Here is a 17,234-nt window from a genome sequence, read left to right as displayed (position 1 = left end):
CCAATCTAAAAATGCAGTTAACAGTAGTAAATTACCTGCGTTACTGAAAAAGCACAAAAATTCTTCTTACCAATGAGTAAGATTCATCAGGTATTCTATTCAAGGACCATAGCGGTGGTTTTGCATGTTAGCTTAGATAAATAATCTTTGAATGCGATTTAACAACAGTATTTAAAGTTGTACATCAATATTTATTAGCTTCCAGCCTCAATATCAATATTCAGAACATACTCAGACCCTGCAGTCTCCGTGTATATGGACCGTATATATCGACCCAGTCGTCAGGAAGTGTTTGCATTGTAAGTTTCTGCAAACCAAAGGAACCATTTAATGTTGACGTTTCTGAACCAAAAATACATTTTATTAATTACTTTTCGTATTACTTGCACACAATGCCACGAAGGTTAACGTTGTGATACAATTGGTTAGATTTATGCAACAAAACTACTTGGTAAATGTTAGAAAATATAGAGCATGGATCGTCTTTAAATAATAACGTAACAACTTAACGTAACAACGTCAACACATAACAACATATCAATGTAACAACGTAAAGTAACAACTGTAACATTGTAAGTACAGTAAATGACCAACAACCACACTAAGCGTACTTTCTTATTTAACGAAAACATAGCAAGCATAAAGTAAATGCACTTTTAGTTTTACACGGGACACTAACAGTGGTCACCATGGTGAAAGTCCTGTGTTTGTTTGACCCATTCCAGTAGACTTTCTTGCTTGTTGTACTCATTATTTAACCACGTAACTTTCAATAACGCCGCTCAATTTACTACGTTACTTGCTCTGCACAAATGCAAAAACACTGACATTGAACCTATCCACGGTTTGCAACATACAAACATTTTGGGAAGGTTCCAAAGCAGCATCCAGACCGAATGGTTGAGTTTCTCCAGCTCTCACCAACCCCCACTGTAAAAAACTGTAAGAAGAAGTTTCGAGGAGAATCTGAAACAAGATGGTGAACAAAGTGGAGCGTTTAGCAGCTAAAGAGACATTTTCTTCAGGAGACCTAAAACAGAGTTAAAAGTGAAATAATATTGGACTTACATTCATCAGGTGATCACAAACACAAAGACTTGATCTGTTACTGCTGGATGTGGAAATAAGCAGCTGTTCACTAATATGTTAGCTTCACCGAAAGGTTAATCCGATGATTTGTTTCGGAGCCTTTCGGCCACTACTTTAGGAACTTACTGAATTACGCCTAAAATTGTATAATCATGCAATAACACACGTATGGTCCTATAGTAGAGTCTCAACCCTTTTCTAGCACAAACTCTGAGGCGACTCAAACTCCCAGCTGTTTTAGTTTCAGCCGTCGTCTCTCTTTCCGAATCTCTTCTTTATTTCTCTTTGGGCGCAATGTCGTCACCACCGGACACGTTTCCTTCTTCGTCGTCGTCATCGATCATCCCCTTCAGGTAGGAACGCTTGAACTCCTGGAACTCCATCTCCTCCTCCATTTCACTGCAGATGACAGCAGTGTTAGAGAGGAGCTACTGGCATTTTATATCCCAGGCACAATAGTGGGATTTATCAATTGTTGACAGTCAGGAAAAGCAGATTATTTTTCAAACATGAACAAGTCCCAGATCGAGAAAAACTGTCAATCACTGTGTAGCCCAGCACTAAAGCATACCCTGCTTTATGTTTTTTTTACTCTAAATGGACCATAGTTTGCTAAATGAACATCATGCTGTATTGAAGAAGACTTGAAACTAGAGATTGAGACCGTAAACTCATGTTTACAATGTTTACTGAGGGAATAAATCAAGAGAGAAGTAGAGTCATTTTCTCATAGACTTCTATACAACTAGACTTCTTTTGACAACCAAGTGAGTCGCTGTTGTCGTGAATTCATCAACTACATCGCTGGGATTTGTCGAAACATTCTTAATTTGCTACTTTTGCTCATAGATAGACAAACATGATAACTGACACACGTGTTTTTTCTCAGAATCATCCAGATTAGTCCTGTTTTTTATTGTCAAGTAACATTGGAAATCTTTAAACTGCGAATAGAGAACTAGGAAAAACATTCTGTCTGTCGGTGTTTTTCCAACGATAACCTTAGCAGAGGCCTATTGAACTGTAGACATGGTGTGTGGTTGTAAACCTTTTAAATATTTTCCTTTTAACTGCCTGAAATTTCAATGAAACTGACAAAATGTAATGAAGCAAAAAAGGAAACGAAAAACACAAAAAGAGGACAGTTGCCACGGCTGATCCAGATACATGGATATAAACAGGAGCTAATAGCGGGACAAAGTCCTAAAAGACAAAGAGCGGATGAAGTGATAAAACATGATCTTGTCCCCGAATTAAACAAAGATAAAATAAATTTACACCAAGCATCCCGACAAACACATCAATGTTTGTCATCAGGCACAACGGGTTGACAGTCCACCCTGTTCATTCATTCATTCATTCATTCATTCATTCATTCATTCATTCAAACTACAACTGACTGATGCTTCTTTCATAGACTAAAAGGCATTCTAACTAATTCATTTCTTTCATCGTTGCCTGGATAACAATTTTACCTCTCCTTCACTGTTGGCAGCAATAAAGAAATAAAAGAGGAAAAAAACAGAAGGTTTGGTCTACTTACTTTACCCAAATATGAAATTCATGTATTAACACATTTATGTACATCTAGTCATTTTAAAGTAAATAGTGCTGCTAACAATGAGATGGATGGATGGATTAAAGTAGTGTTTCCTTACCTGCATCAGGTTTAGAATGCATCAGTTTAAAGGGAACTTCCAGGCCGACCTCACTGCATTACAAACAAAAACAAAGTGTTTCTCAATGCAACTTTATGAATGAATTAATGCACAGTACACGATTTAACAATTATGTCAACAAATTGTGTTCAACAAAGAATTTGGGTTGATGCACTACTGTAAAACAAACAAAAAAAGATTTCCGTGATTATAACTTGCAATACAACTGCCTGAGAAAACACAGATCTACATGCTGTCATTTTGTCACTTTTTACTATTCTACTTACTTCTATTGATGAAATCAAGTTGACATGAACTCACCTTGATCCCATCATCCTGTGAACACCACAGAGGCAAAGATGAAATAAAGATAATACAAAATAACGTTGATTGTTTTGTTTTTAACGGAAAAAAACCACTGAAAGCAAACATTTGAAAGATGGCAACAGTCAGGAGGCGGTGTGTTCAAAGTAGATTCAAAATAAGAAATGTTTACATCCATTAATTACAGATCAACGTGATGATTCATGAGAAGTTTCAGTGTTTGTGTCACCTGATGAATATTAGTCCAATATTATCTTTCTTTTAGCTCTGTTTTTGCTTTCCACCACCTCCTGAGAGAAATATCAAGCTAGTGTCTAACTGTTTCTGTGCCTTTTTGGCATGAAAAATCCAAAAAATATATCAAAAATATCACCCAAAAAATGCTATGCCTGAATGAGGTTGAAAGTTTGTGTATTAATGAAAGCAAAATGCAACAAAGTGCAATTGAAACAGAGCTAATACATAAATGATGATGTTCATGAAGCATGGAAACACCTTTGATCCGTAGCGGCGATGAGCAAGAGTTTAACGTTCCTCACATTAATCCATGTAGCTAACAAAAATGTCCATCAGGTCTAACAATAAAAGTAATTTCATAGTCTTTACTGGGAAACACACACACACACACACACACACACACAAACACTTGCGACTGACCCTCCAACAATGAGCTTCACCATGATTCTGTATGAAACCATGATCCCCATGACTTCCTTCAGCACACCGTCTTTGACACTGAAAGAGAAGAAAAAGCACTTTTAATAAAAGACACATTAATCTGCCTCAATGACTGATCTGTTATTTAGCAGCCTCTCTCTCATACAGCATCTGTACTTAGTCCTACAAAAATCAATGCGCTGTAAATTATAGATATCCCAAGAAATAGAATGTTATGTCATCTACATAATCATAAATGAGGAAGGCGAGGTGGATGGGTCAAACACAAGTCTTTACTCCAGGTGACCATCATTTGTACTCTGTGTGAATGAGAAGTCAACTTTGATTTATTTGTCACGTAACCTCCGTACTGAATGAACGCCATAGTTATTTTAACCCAAACAACAATCTTTTCCCAAGCCCAACTAAGTAGCTTTGTTGCCCAAACCCAACTAGAAAATTGTGTGGCCTAAATCTACATTTCCCAACCTTTTACTAAAATTAACCAAGTGGTTTTGTTGCTAAAAACCTAACTTAATAGTTTTGCTGCCTGAACCTAACCAAGTATTACACAATATTTTCCTTAACTTAATGAAAAAGTGTTGCTTGAACCTAACTAAGTCGTTTTTTGTTACCTAAACCTAACCAACTATTTTTGTTGTCTAAACCCAACAAAGTGGTTTTTTGTCTAAACCTTACTAAGTAGTTGTGTTGCTTAAACCTAACTAAGTTGTTTTTTGTTGCCTAAACCTAACTAAGTAGTTTTGTTGTTTAAACCTAACTAAGTTGTTTTTTGTTGCCTAAACCTAACTAAGTAGTTTTGTTGTTTAAACCTAACTAAGTAGTTTTGTTACCTAAACCTAACTAAGTAGTTGTGTTGCTTAAACCTAACTAAGTTGTTTTGTGTTGCCTAAACCTAACTAACTAGTTTAGTTGCCTTAACCTAACAAAGTAGTTTTGTAGCTTAAACCTAACTAAGTAGTTTTGTTGTTTAAACCTAACAAAGTAGTTTTGTTACCTAATCCTAACTAACTAGTTTAGTTGTCTTAACCTAACAAAGTAGTTTTGTAGCTTAAACATAACTAAGTAGCTTTGTTGTTTAAACCTAACTAAGTATTTGTGTTGCCTTAACCTAACTAAGTAGCTGTGTTGTCTAAACTTAACTAAGTAGTTTTGTTGCCTAAACCTTACTTGGTAGTTTTGCTGCCTAAACTTAACTAAGTAGTTTTTTTTACCTAAACCCAACTAAGTAGTTTTGTTATCCAAACCTAACTACGCAGTTTTTTTAAAGAGGCTGGCTTTGTTGCTCACATGCTCGATGAGGCCAGGTTAGTGTCTTCATGCTTCAGCTTGCCGTCCAGAGCGATTCCCCTCCTCTCCTTGTTGTTGGCCAGTAGAGGCAGCAGCGTGTAGACTTTCTGCAGGGTCGCTCCAGGAGACACCGAATCCCTGAGACACCAAGACACAGACACACATTAAACTTTGGTAGAAAACACAGAATACAGCAAACAAGATGCTTATCAACAAAACACAGCAATGAACAACGATATCTCCATGAGTTTATCATAGAACATCCAAATCTTAAATGTCAACCGGCTTATTTCAGGTTTTTAAACTTGGCAGAAACAACTGTCAGGAAGGTTAAAAAATAAGGGAAGCTAAACCATTTAGTGTAAAAAACATATAATGAAAAACATCTTCCTTCACTTTATCAATGAAATTGTTGTCATGCACGCTCAAAACAAACTGAACCAAAGAGACTTTAGTAGTTTTCTGACCAAAGAAAATTACTTTATTGAGACAAAAGAACAAAAACAAAACCTGTGAGATGTAAAACATGTTTGCTTTGTAAACGTATTGTATGATAATATTACCTTAATTTCAACCATAACAACAACAGACAAGTTATATCACGGAAATTGGAGTACAGACACAATCAGTTAATAAATGTAAATACAAAGAAAACTTTTTTTAAACTGCATGTCGAGAAAAAGTATTAAGAAAACAAAACAAAAACACTCAGATAAAATAAGATCATGTTCATTTAAATGTTATTATAATTTGTATTTGTTGGTAATTGTCTTAATTATTTTCTGAAAAAATAAATCTTATTTATAAAAAAGATCTGAGACCTGGCAACAAGGTGACATCACAAGGATAAACATGTGAACACAATTACAATAAGTGCAGTGGGTCAAAGTTGAAGCAGGAAGTGGTTCTGTAAATGGGGATGTTTAAAACAGTTTGGGTCATTTCAACCATAGAACCCATTTCAGAAGAAAAAGTTGAAAGTATATGTGTTAAAAGCCTTCATCATCATCATCATCATCATCATCATCATCATCATCACCTTCATCATCATCACCATCATCATCATCATCATCATCATCTATGTCTGTTGTTCTACAGTCACAGAGACCTTCACTGGTAAAACCTTCAGTTTTTCACCAGTGTTAATGAATGGAAACATCTTCTCAGTGAAAGTGTGTGTGAAGGTGTGTATGTGTGTGTTGCTATCAGGATCAGAGAACGACAGCTTTCCTCTGTTCCAGTCCAGATTCACTCTGATCCTCTGGAGATTCTTCTGGACTTTGAGATCAGTGAGTAGATGTGATGATGGGGAGAGAGCTCTGTATTCACCTGACCAGAATAATAGTCTCCATAATCCAGACCATATGTCTCTCTTCCTCTGGACAGACTCTTCTAACACACCCACAGACCAGTATGAACGGTCTCCAACCTGGACGTCCCAGCTGTGAGTCCCTGCGTTAAACCCCTCAGAGCCCAGAACAGAGATGTAATCATCAATTCTTTCTGGATTATCATGAAGCTGCTGTTCTTCTCGTGGTCTCACACTGGTCAGATCTTCAGACAGGATGAGTTCTGGACCAGCAGTGTTTGGGTCCAGAACCACAGGAGTGTAGGAGACCATGTCCTTCATCTTGTTCCAGATGTTGAAGGTCAGGTTGCCCAGGTGTTTGGCCTGGTCTATCAGAGCTCCTGAGTGCAGCTGTGGATCCTCCAGCAGGGGGCGCTGCTGGACTCTTTCCACTGCAGCCTTGGAGTTGTTGAGGAAGGAGACGTCTTCAGCTCTCAGCTCGTCCTCTGTGGCTCTGACTGTGTCTGAAAGAGCTGCTATCTCTCTGCTCAGAGCCTCCATCTTCTCCTTCATCATCTGACTCTTCTGCTCCTCTTCCTCCCTCAGTGCAGCCATCCTGGCCTCCTCTTCCTCCTCTAGAAACTGGTGAAGCTTCTTAAACTGATCCTGAATCTGCCTCTCTGTGTGTCGGGCCTGGACCTTTATGTGTTCTGCTGTTTGGTCAAACTCAACTTTAACTTCTTTAAAAACCTTTAACTTCTTCTTTAAGGGCTCCAGAGTTTCCTGAAGTTTCTTCTTGTGGTGTTGAGCAGCTTCATCGATGGGTCTGATTCTGTGGTTGGTGTGTTTTTCTGAATCTCTGCAGATGTAACACACTGGCTGCTGATGGTCCAGACAGAAGAGTTTGAGTTTCTCAAAGTGCAGACTGCAGAGAGTCTCTGAAGCTGTCTGATCTCTCTCCTGTAAGAAACTCTCACACAGGTTCCTTAAAGTAAAGTTAGGAGGTAGGAAAGTCTTAGAATGTCTTCTCTTACAAACTGGACACTCTTGGATCTCCTTCTCTGTCCACCAGTCCTCCAGACAGACTCTACAGAAGCTGTGACAACATGACAGGATGACGGGATCTTTAAAGACGTCATGGCAGACAGGACAGCAGAAATCTCCCTCTAACCTGGAAGCCATTTAGTCTCTGAGTGAAGCTGTAAACTCAGGAGGCAAACAGCTCAGCCAGTCGTCCTTCACTCCTTCTTCTCTTGAGATTCCACCTGAAGCCTAAACTCAGTGAGTCTCCAGCAGGTTGAAGAGGCAGTTCTCCGGTTTTCCCTCTTGTAGTTGTCCTTTCTCAGTCCGAATGGCAAATTTGTTCCCAAGGTAAATTTGTCTTCTGTCTTTTGCAACTGCGTCTCCTCTCAGTGAGGCAGAGCAATCGTATCAGTTTCCTGGTTTGTCTCAGGTTAGTTGAACCTTCATCAGTCCAGAGGTCAGTTTTATTTCGTATCATAAAGCAATATAACATTCCACCTGTTCTTTCTTCTGTTAATGTTCACCAAAGTCCTAAGTCTTGTGAGTGTCACTTCCAATGTGTTGCTCTCTGTCTTGGTTTTATTGAGCACTAAGATTAAAGTCCAGGTTTCAGTTACTGGTATCAGTATTTGGTCAAGCAGCTTTTACAGATTAACTATCATATTAAACATAATATCTTATCAAAATATGCAAAAATAAACCATTAACCAGCATCATACAATACAGGAAAACAACAACAAGTTAGTGACCCCTACTCTCACTGTCACATTTAAGTAGAAAATGTTATTCCTCAAAGCTAAAGTCTATCAAAGAAGGTTCAAACCAAAAAAGAACAAACCTCCATAAAATAAGATAAGATAAGATAATCCTTTATTAGTCCTGCAGCGGGGACATTTACAGCTTTGAGGTGCATCTTTCTTAGTTCTTTCATATTCAAAAACCGTCTTAATTATTGTGGCTGTTAAAGTTAAACTTTGCAGTTTGTTTATGCAACAAGAAAACTGTCATGGAAAGAAATATTTTCCTGAAGTAACTGAACTGAACACATGAACCTCAGTCTTTCTTTTTGTTATGGACAAAATAACATACTGATTGAGATCTACAGACTTGTGATGATGTAAAACTCTCTTTGTAAATTTGTAAAATGCATGTTTGTGCTGTTTACCCAGGTTCCTCTATGGCCACAGATTTGACGTAGCTGTCATTGGAATACAACACCACCGTGGCGACCTGATCCACTGAGGAGGACAAGAATAAACATGACATACATTTAAATTTGTTCATGCAAAAAAACATTCAGAAATTTAGATTCTCTGGCTTCTTCTTTTTATAGTAGAAACAATATGAGCAGTGATGTTTACCAGAGACGATGATGTTCTTGATATTTTTGCTGGAGTTGTTTGTGACGCAGAGGTGCACTTTGACGGCCTCACCGTGGTAGTATGTCTGGAAACAAGATGCAAGGTCAGAGAGCCTGAACATCACATTATCTTTTTATACAACTTACAATGCATGAGGTTATTTCAAAGTAATTACAAAGTGCTTTACAAACATCTAGTTAACAAGCTGATCAAATGAAATCAATACCAAAAACCCTCATGTTCAGATTTTTAAAACAGTGTTTATATACTTCCAATAATTATAATGCAGAAAAGTTGGGTTTTGAAACACAACAACATTGTCGTATTCTATAAAACCACTAGGTTTAATTTCTTCATTTCAGAAGGAGGTGTGATGAGTAATATGAGCATAATGTGCAGCTGGTTTTGATGAAGAACTCCTCTCCTGACTGACGGCACCTGAAAGCCTGAAAGACCAACATTCAAAATATCATGTTAGCTAGAGATAATAACTGTGAAGAAAGGCACCTCTTTGTCCAGACTGGCCTTGACATGCAGCGGTTTATCCGACATGACAAAGTCCCTGGTGGTTTCAACAGACGGGGCCACTGCCTCCTCCTCTGGAGCGTATTGGACCTTCCTGATCATCAGCTTCAGTGTGCTTCTGTTGGGCAAAGAAGAGGACAAAAAATAGAAATAGTAAAAAAAAATGTAAGTCTGGGTGGCACTTACTATCTTATAATGACTCTTTGACTATTGATGAGTATTGGGGCCAAATATGAGGGAATAAATTAGGAAGTTTCTTTTACATTTTTAATTTTGAGATCATTTCCGTATTAGTGCCGGGCATTTGTGTTTTCTTCTTTTGCACTTTGAGAATAACGATGAAATGTTAAGCATGAAGTTCTAATGTTAAGAAAATGTTAAAATTACATTGAAATGTTGATTATAAAATTTAAATGTTGAAACAAAATTTAAATGTTGACAATAATGATGAAATGAGACCGAAACTGAAATGTTGAGAGTAAAATCGACATGTTGTGAATAAAGTTCAAATGTTGAGGATAGGTTTTTGAGAATATTGAATAAATGTTGGGAATAAGGTTTGAATGGTTGAACAAAAAGTTGAATCTTTGAAAAAAAAGTTAAAATGGTAAAAGAAATGGTTGAAATTTTTAGTATTAAGTTTAAAGTTTTGAATAATGTTGGAAAGTTGAGAAGGATGTTTTCAAAGTTCTTGATAAAGTTCACATGTTGAGAATAAAGTTGAAATTTTGAGAAAAATGTTAAACAGTTGAGAATGCTTGCAGCTATTTTAATAAATACAATTAATTAATATGAAATATGTAACGGTTATTAATAACGCAAGTATGAACCCTTAACCCGATAATTTAGTAAAAATAGTTATGGTACTCAGCTTCCGCAATATGTCAACATTAGTTTAATTAACAGAATTTAACATTTAGGACGCCACTTAAATTAGGAAAAATAGGGAAAACTTCCAAATCGGATTCTAATCAATTCATTGTTAAATACAATTTTTAATTGAATGAAATCGCTCTCAGCTGGATGCTGAACCATATTATTGCCTCCCTTTGTAGCAGCAGGCGTCATTATGGCACATTTGCCAGTTTTAAATGTCTTCAGGTATTCAGAGATCACCCTTTAGCATCAAAATCCAGAGTCGAAGTGTAGAAGAAAGCTTCTTTTGACTTCTTGTTGCTTTATCTTCTTGAGAAAGGGGTTGCAGTGTATGGCGGGTACAGTGAACAACTCCCATCTTAACAACCGTCTTGACTATTTCATTTAACCTTATTTAACAGAATTAATACTTATTACTTACATAGTCTATATAATTCTTTCATATTTGAGAGCCTGGCTGTCTCAGCTGCAGAACGGTACCAAACAGATTAAAATCAATGAATAAAACTCTATTAAATACAGAATGAATTAAACAATTACACAGCATAGCTATACCTTGTTATCATGACACAGACAGACCTATGTAGATATGCATGTGTATAACTACAGAACAAGATTAGAACAAATGCAAAACAAATCATTTGAAAAAGTCAATTTGTGGATGGTTTATAAGTCAAATTAGTTTGTTACTCTCAGGTAGATAAAATATATATATAAAATACAAAGACTAACTGAGACTTGGACTAACATATCAATTTAGGTACATAATTACATCGTTAATTTGCATCAAGACTCGGTTTTCTTAATTTGTTATTCACAATTAGATTTAATTAATTTTCTCTGTGTCCCTCATGAACGTAGATGCTCGTAAAACCGAAGATGTCAGGTCATAACACCTTGTAGGGTCGGCCTTAATGGAGGTCTTATAGTTCATAAATTGGTTCATTGACCCAATTGACCGATTGACCCAAAGTCTTATCTGGAGTCGGTCCAGGCACATGGTAAATTGAGAGTTCAACCATGAAATTACCGATAGGTTCCTGAGAGGTTATTAGTTCAAATTGTGTCATTGTTATTATCACATTTCAGTTTTATCATCTTTCCATGGATGTTCGCTACAAAATGTTTAAAAAGTTGTTAATGTTGAGAATAAAGTGAAAATGTTGAGAACATTGAAATGTTTAGAATAATGCAAAAAAATGATAATAACAGCAAAATGTTGAGAATAAAGTTGACATGTTGTAAATAAAGTTGAAATGTATATAATTATGTTGAAATCTTGAGCATAACGTTGAAATGTTGAGAACAATGTTGAGATATTGAGAATAAAGTTAAAATGTTCAGAATAAAGAACAAGAAAGAAAATAAATAAAATAATATTAAGTAAAACATTGTTTTTCTCACGTAGTGAAGTGGGACAACAAACAGAATTTCGTTGCGCAACCTTTTGTACAATGACAATAAATGAACCATGTAACCAATATTTTGGGGTATAAAGACTCACCGTTTGCGTATTTTAGCGTCCTGGCTCTCAGCGCTGAACGCTTTGATCTCAAACTCGACGGCACATTGCTACAGAAAAAGAGAGCAGAGCCGTCACCATCCTGTGTTTACTTCATCAGGACCAGTTAGATCCCCCTGTTCGAATCTTACCTTGCCGACATCATGGGGTGATGGCTGAAGAGCCACTGAGCAAGGCAGGTTGTCAGGAAACTGAGTGGATAAGAACACAAAGTCAATCACTCAATCAGACTTTACCTACATTTTGCTTTTTGAGGCGATACAGATGAGATTTTTTTATGCGTCTTTGGAAACATTTTGTGTCTCTCTTTAGACATTTTGTGTCTCTTTGCAGTTGCTTCGTGTCTCTTCGTTGACATTTTGTGTCCCTTTGTTTTCATGTATGCCTCTTTGTGGACATTCTATGTTTCTTTGTTGTCATTTTGTGTCTTTTTGTTGTCTTTTTGTGTCTTTGTAGTTGTTTTGCCACTTTTCATAGTCATCCCGAGTCTCTTTGCATCGTATTGTAGTCTTTTTGTGTCTATTTGAAGTTTTATTGTGTTTCTTTGTAGTTTTTTGTGTCTCATTGTGGACATTTTTTGTTTCGTTGTGGTCATTGTGTGTCTATTTGTGAACATTTGGCTTCTCTTTATGGTTGTTTTGTACCTCTTCATAGTCATTGTGAGTATCTTTGCTTCTCATGATATTCTAATGTGACATTTTGTAGTTGTTTTGTGTGTCTTTGTGGTCATTTTGAGTGTCTTCCTGGTTGGTATGTGTCTCTATAAGTGACATTTTGTCTTTGAGGCCAGGGGGGGCCATCATATCCCTGCTGAATGTTGTCTAGTTTGATTAAAGTAACAATTTAAATGCAGGCGTATAATCTGGAGTGTTTCACCAACGCGTTTCTTCTTCCTGACAGTGCAGCTGATATAAAAGAACCCTCATGCAGCGTGAATCCACATCTCACCTCGAAGAAGAACGGGTAGGCGTTGTCTCCCAGCTTGCGCAGCAGTTTGGCCTGCATCCTGGTGTGGACTCCCTTCTCGCGGTCCTGCAGAGGCGGGTACACCTGGCGGGTGGACAGGTAGAGCTCCCTGCGGAAGGCGATTCCCATCACGTCCATGTCGTCTCTGCCGTAGCGGAAGGTGCAGGACAGGGTGACGAACACTGGAGGAGAGAGGAGACACCGTCACTGAGATGATCAATCGGTCTGTGTTCAGGGATCAATGAGTAGAACCCAACGTGGATAGAAACCGGAAAATGTGTCTGTTCATCTGTCTAGTTTAAACAGTGTATTTGCAGTCATTTGTTTTTGTATTGTTTGTGTTTTGTAAGATATTTTAACAATATTTCATTGTAAAATCTCTGTTTTGACAATCGTTGTAAAACATGTAAGTTTAGTCTACACATACAGTTGACATAGCGACTTACATTAATAGAATTACACAGACAACAACATATTTATATACCAGCTTAAGTGTGAATGTATCCTCTGTGATAAGAAACATTAATTTCAAAATAAAGGCAGACCAGGAAGCAGAATGTATGAAGATCTGAATAACTTTTTTTAACTTCAACTCTTTAACAGTTTGACCAAATTATGTTCAACCCCACAGAAATAAAACGTTTTGATCTCCACTAGATATTAAAATATATCTCTAGTGGAGATCAAAACGTTTTAAAAATACAAAAGTCTCAGTCACTGAATTTATTGTAGATGTTTCTAAAATGAACCAAACATAAAGAATAGATTTAGCTTCAGTGAGGATCTGGATGCAAAAGATATCAGACAGCAGCTTCAGATAAAATAAGTCTGATATTAACGTATTACGAGATGTGCGAGTCGACCTTTGAACTCAACATCCTGTAATAATGCTGAGTGGTGTGTTCAGGTACTGACCTTTCCTCCCCTGCAGAGCCTCAGGATCGATGATGATGACGCCATCTAGAGGTACAAAAAGGTCAAAGGTCTTCAAGTCTTTTCAATGAAGTTTAATCGTTTTAGTTACCAGGATGATCACTATAAGGCCTATATATGTATATTTATTAATATATATAATATGAATATTCTTTTACTGGTATGTGTTTGTTTATTAGAGAGGAAACTCACCCACTGGATCCACGGAGTCGACGCGGTCCACAAAGTCTCTTCTCCCCATGTAGACTCCAACCTTTAGAAACAGAGGTGATTGGTATTTAAAATGTTTTAAACAAGTTAAAAGTAAATAAAATGTGTTTTTTAGTGTGTCTGAGACCTGCAGTAGAATCAAAAGCTCTCTCGGGTTTTATCTCTTTGTTATTATTTTATTAGCTGAATCATTTTTTCTGATCATCAACCTGAACAGAGTCCTCACAACTGTTTGAGTCGAGCAAACCGACATAAAGCTGTCGTGTTGACTCAGTTCAGCTGACGTTGGAGTGACTTTGTGTCGACCTCCTGAGGATCAGACGATCAGCTTCACATGATTAAATTCAGTGACACGGAAAATGTCAGTGAGAGACCAACATTTACTGATCCGCTGTATCTGAGGTCGTCATCCTCTTTCTATCAAACAAGCACAAGTCTACGGAATGGTGCATAAAGCTGCACAAATTAAACTAAAGTCATGTTTATTTAATTCAATTTGTGCATCTTTTTATGCTAAGAAAATATATTTAAATAAACATCATGAAGTGTATTTTAACTATACAATGAAGAAGTCTTGACAGAAAAGTTTTATATGTTGTGGTGTCTTTTCTCTCTCTGCTCCGAGGTCGCCCTGTGTTACCTGTTTTATTTTGAAGATCTCTCCTTTTAGATAGTTTCTCACCTGTGTGTTTGCTTTCCTCGCCCTGATGAGAGTCACCTGTGTCTGATCTCCCTCCTTTCATGTGTATTTAATCTTTATCAAGAACCTCTTGTTCTTTGTTCTCAGTGCAGCGTTCAGCCTTTTTCCTTTAGTGTTGATTTGTTCTCAGTTCTTTGTGTTTCGACCAACTGCTTTAAGACTCAGTCAGCTATATTCTTCATACATCATTGGAATCTTTCTTCTTACTTTCTGCATTTGTGCTCAGTTTCTGTTTCTCTTATTACCGACTGTTTACATTTATTCTGCAGTTAAATAAAAAAATGGCATCCCGTGTCTTTTCATTACTGCTTCTCAAGATGTGAAGGAGAATTCATAAAGATTGATGAAAAGAAAGAGAATCTCACTGCACTTACCGTCTACGGATGTTTGTGTTTGAAAGCAACTTTATTTAAAACACTTACAGTTGTACGAGTACAGTTACAAACTCATTGCTGCACACCAGTTCAAATATAAACGTCTTTACACACTGGGTCGTTTTTATTTTATGCGATAAATCCACTCGCCAACATATTTTTTGGAGCCATTGTCTTTTTCTTTGAGTAGGAGGTTTATTTTTCTGAGCTTTCACAACCAATCACTTTGTTTGGAACAGACATATTCAAAATGAAAGTAATAGTATTTCACTATTTTCAATTCATATTTGACCTTTTTCTCCCAGATTTGTATTGCATCGTTGTTTCTTGCCTGTTGCAGTACTTGCATTCATTTTTCATTTTTCTTACTTTGTTTATTTTTATGCACCAAGGCGAATTATGTAAAAACGTTCTTGATTCTGATGATTTAATTTCAGATGTTTCACTCACCGACTTGTCCTTGCAGACCTTCTTGAAAACAACATTTTTTGGACTCATGTTGGTTCAGGTGGAAAGCAGCGAGTCAGCGATGCCTGAGATGGAGAAAGACACAAAAAAGCTTCTTTTGAGTGATTTCATGATTTATCTCTTCTGTGTGTAATGATTAACTGGTTTAGCTCAAAGGGAGTAAAGCTTCATTAAAAAAGTAACGCATTTGAATTTTACTTCATTTTAAAGTCCTGGAGCAATGAGAGCAAAATGCACCAGCATGACTTAAACATAATAAAACCTTTTATACAATCAACGACCCATCATGCAATTAAACTAAAACAATAAGATACAGACACAGATGATCTGTGATCAGAGTCTTGAACCTGGGTACAAAGGTTTGATCCCCATTTTGCTGATACTTTTAATTCTTTACTTAAAGCTACAACAAGGAACTTTCACTTTGTGTTGATTCTGGCGGTCCCTGTGGACAAAGATGGTAGTGTTTCCTTTAGAAAACCTCTCGTTTTACTGCAGCAGGGTCTGACAGTCAGACCCCTTTGACCCAAAGTCTCGACAAATGTTTTTATAATTACATCCTTAGAGTCTCGGCACCGAGTGAACAGGACGGCTGATTTCACTTCTGTCTGTCCTCGACCAAACAAACTCTGAGTCGACTAACACCCACAGGATTTTGTCAACTTCTTTATTCATTGATTAAATTATATGATCCATAAAGCTGAGTTTCTCCACAAAGAATCAGACAAAAGCTCCACTTTAAATCTTGTGTTAACCAGAAATGTGTTTAGAAGCTTCTTTGAAATAAGTCATTAATAAAATGTAAAAAAAGAGAACAAAAAAGAAACCTTGGTTGGCCGAGAACAAAACGACAGATTAGTCGATTTCTCAACGTTTATTCACCGTACATAAATAAATTATTTTACTTGCTGGATTAATTGAGTTGAGAGATCTGAACGGACTGAACTCTGCTGAGCTTCTTAATCCCTTTAAAACCGTCTCAGATGTGTTTCAAATCTCCTCACTGAAAACTAAACACACACTTCATCAAATCTCTCTGGATTTAATTTGATTTGTTGTTTTAAAATCAGCACAAATAATCTGAGAAATGTAAAAAAAAAAAAAAAATGTTTTAAAGAAAATCTATTAAACTCCAATTCACATGTTCAAAACAAGCAACACTGGTGCTAACAAAGATCTGCAGCTTTAGATACACATGATAAAGGTTGCATTAAAATAATTTCACATCATACATTTATCTTTTTTCTGCAGCAAAGAAAATCTCTATCTTCATTATTTTCTAGTCAAATCAAGTCCATTTTACTTATATCCCAGATGTATCTCAGAGGGCTTCACCAGACAAACAACATTGGATCAAGATGTTCTCTGGTCTCTTTGTTCAAAATGACATTTCTTTAAAACAAATGAAAACATCCGTCAGTAGATGAAATAACCTCCCAACACATGCTCATCTGAGATTGTCAAGACTAAAAACAAACCAGCAACGGGACTCGTTTGTTAGAACCAGAGAGACTCACCTGAGATATAGCTGTGACGAAGGTGAAAGTGAAGGTGAATGTGATGAAGATTAATGTGATGAAGGTGAATGTGATGAAGGTGAATGTGATGAAGATGAGTTGTTGCACCAGATGGCCTACGGTCAGAGAGGCTCTATATGTAAACACCTGCTGTCCATCAAAGCCGCCCTCTGCCCTCCGTCAGCCAATCAGGTGATCCGGCTCTGAAATTTGACCAATCCTCAGTACTCGCTAGCCATCTTCATCTTCCTCCTCCTCCTCCTCCTCCTCCTCCTCCTCCTCCACAAACCACAACACCCAGACTTCCTGTGAATGAGCCGACTGAGAGGATTGAACCTGGTTCCTCTTCAGTCAGCACAACAGAGTCAGATTAGAGACAGAACACACAACTACAATAAAACGATATGAAAATACAGAAACAGATTAACCCCC

General features: G+C 37.1%; 2 protein-coding genes across 2 annotated transcripts; both read right to left on the bottom strand.

The window, feature by feature from the left end:
• Positions 1-1,347: 1,347 nt before the first annotated feature.
• Positions 1,348-15,339, bottom strand: saga (S-antigen; retina and pineal gland (arrestin) a). The gene is made up of 15 exons (XM_054626796.1): positions 15,268-15,339; positions 13,726-13,786; positions 13,516-13,560; positions 12,583-12,782; positions 11,766-11,825; positions 11,617-11,684; positions 9,219-9,354; positions 8,712-8,796; positions 8,516-8,588; positions 5,040-5,177; positions 3,729-3,806; positions 3,069-3,083; positions 2,748-2,800; positions 2,565-2,574; positions 1,348-1,488 (listed from the first exon to the last, which is right to left on the bottom strand). Exons 1-15 carry the CDS (start codon positions 15,313-15,315, stop codon positions 1,365-1,367), a joined length of 1,194 nt encoding a protein of 397 aa, XP_054482771.1. The 5' UTR covers positions 15,316-15,339; the 3' UTR covers positions 1,348-1,364.
• Positions 6,118-7,509, bottom strand: LOC129115983 (E3 ubiquitin-protein ligase TRIM39-like). Its single transcript, XM_054627122.1, has one exon. It carries the CDS (start codon positions 7,507-7,509, stop codon positions 6,118-6,120), a length of 1,392 nt encoding a protein of 463 aa, XP_054483097.1.
• Positions 15,340-17,234: the final 1,895 nt, after the last annotated feature.

Source organism: Anoplopoma fimbria, chromosome 3 (assembly GCF_027596085.1).
Source record: "Anoplopoma fimbria isolate UVic2021 breed Golden Eagle Sablefish chromosome 3, Afim_UVic_2022, whole genome shotgun sequence".
In the NCBI taxonomy this organism is placed as follows: Eukaryota; Metazoa; Chordata; class Actinopteri; order Perciformes; family Anoplopomatidae; genus Anoplopoma; species Anoplopoma fimbria.
This window is presented reverse-complemented; position numbering and strand designations above follow the sequence as displayed.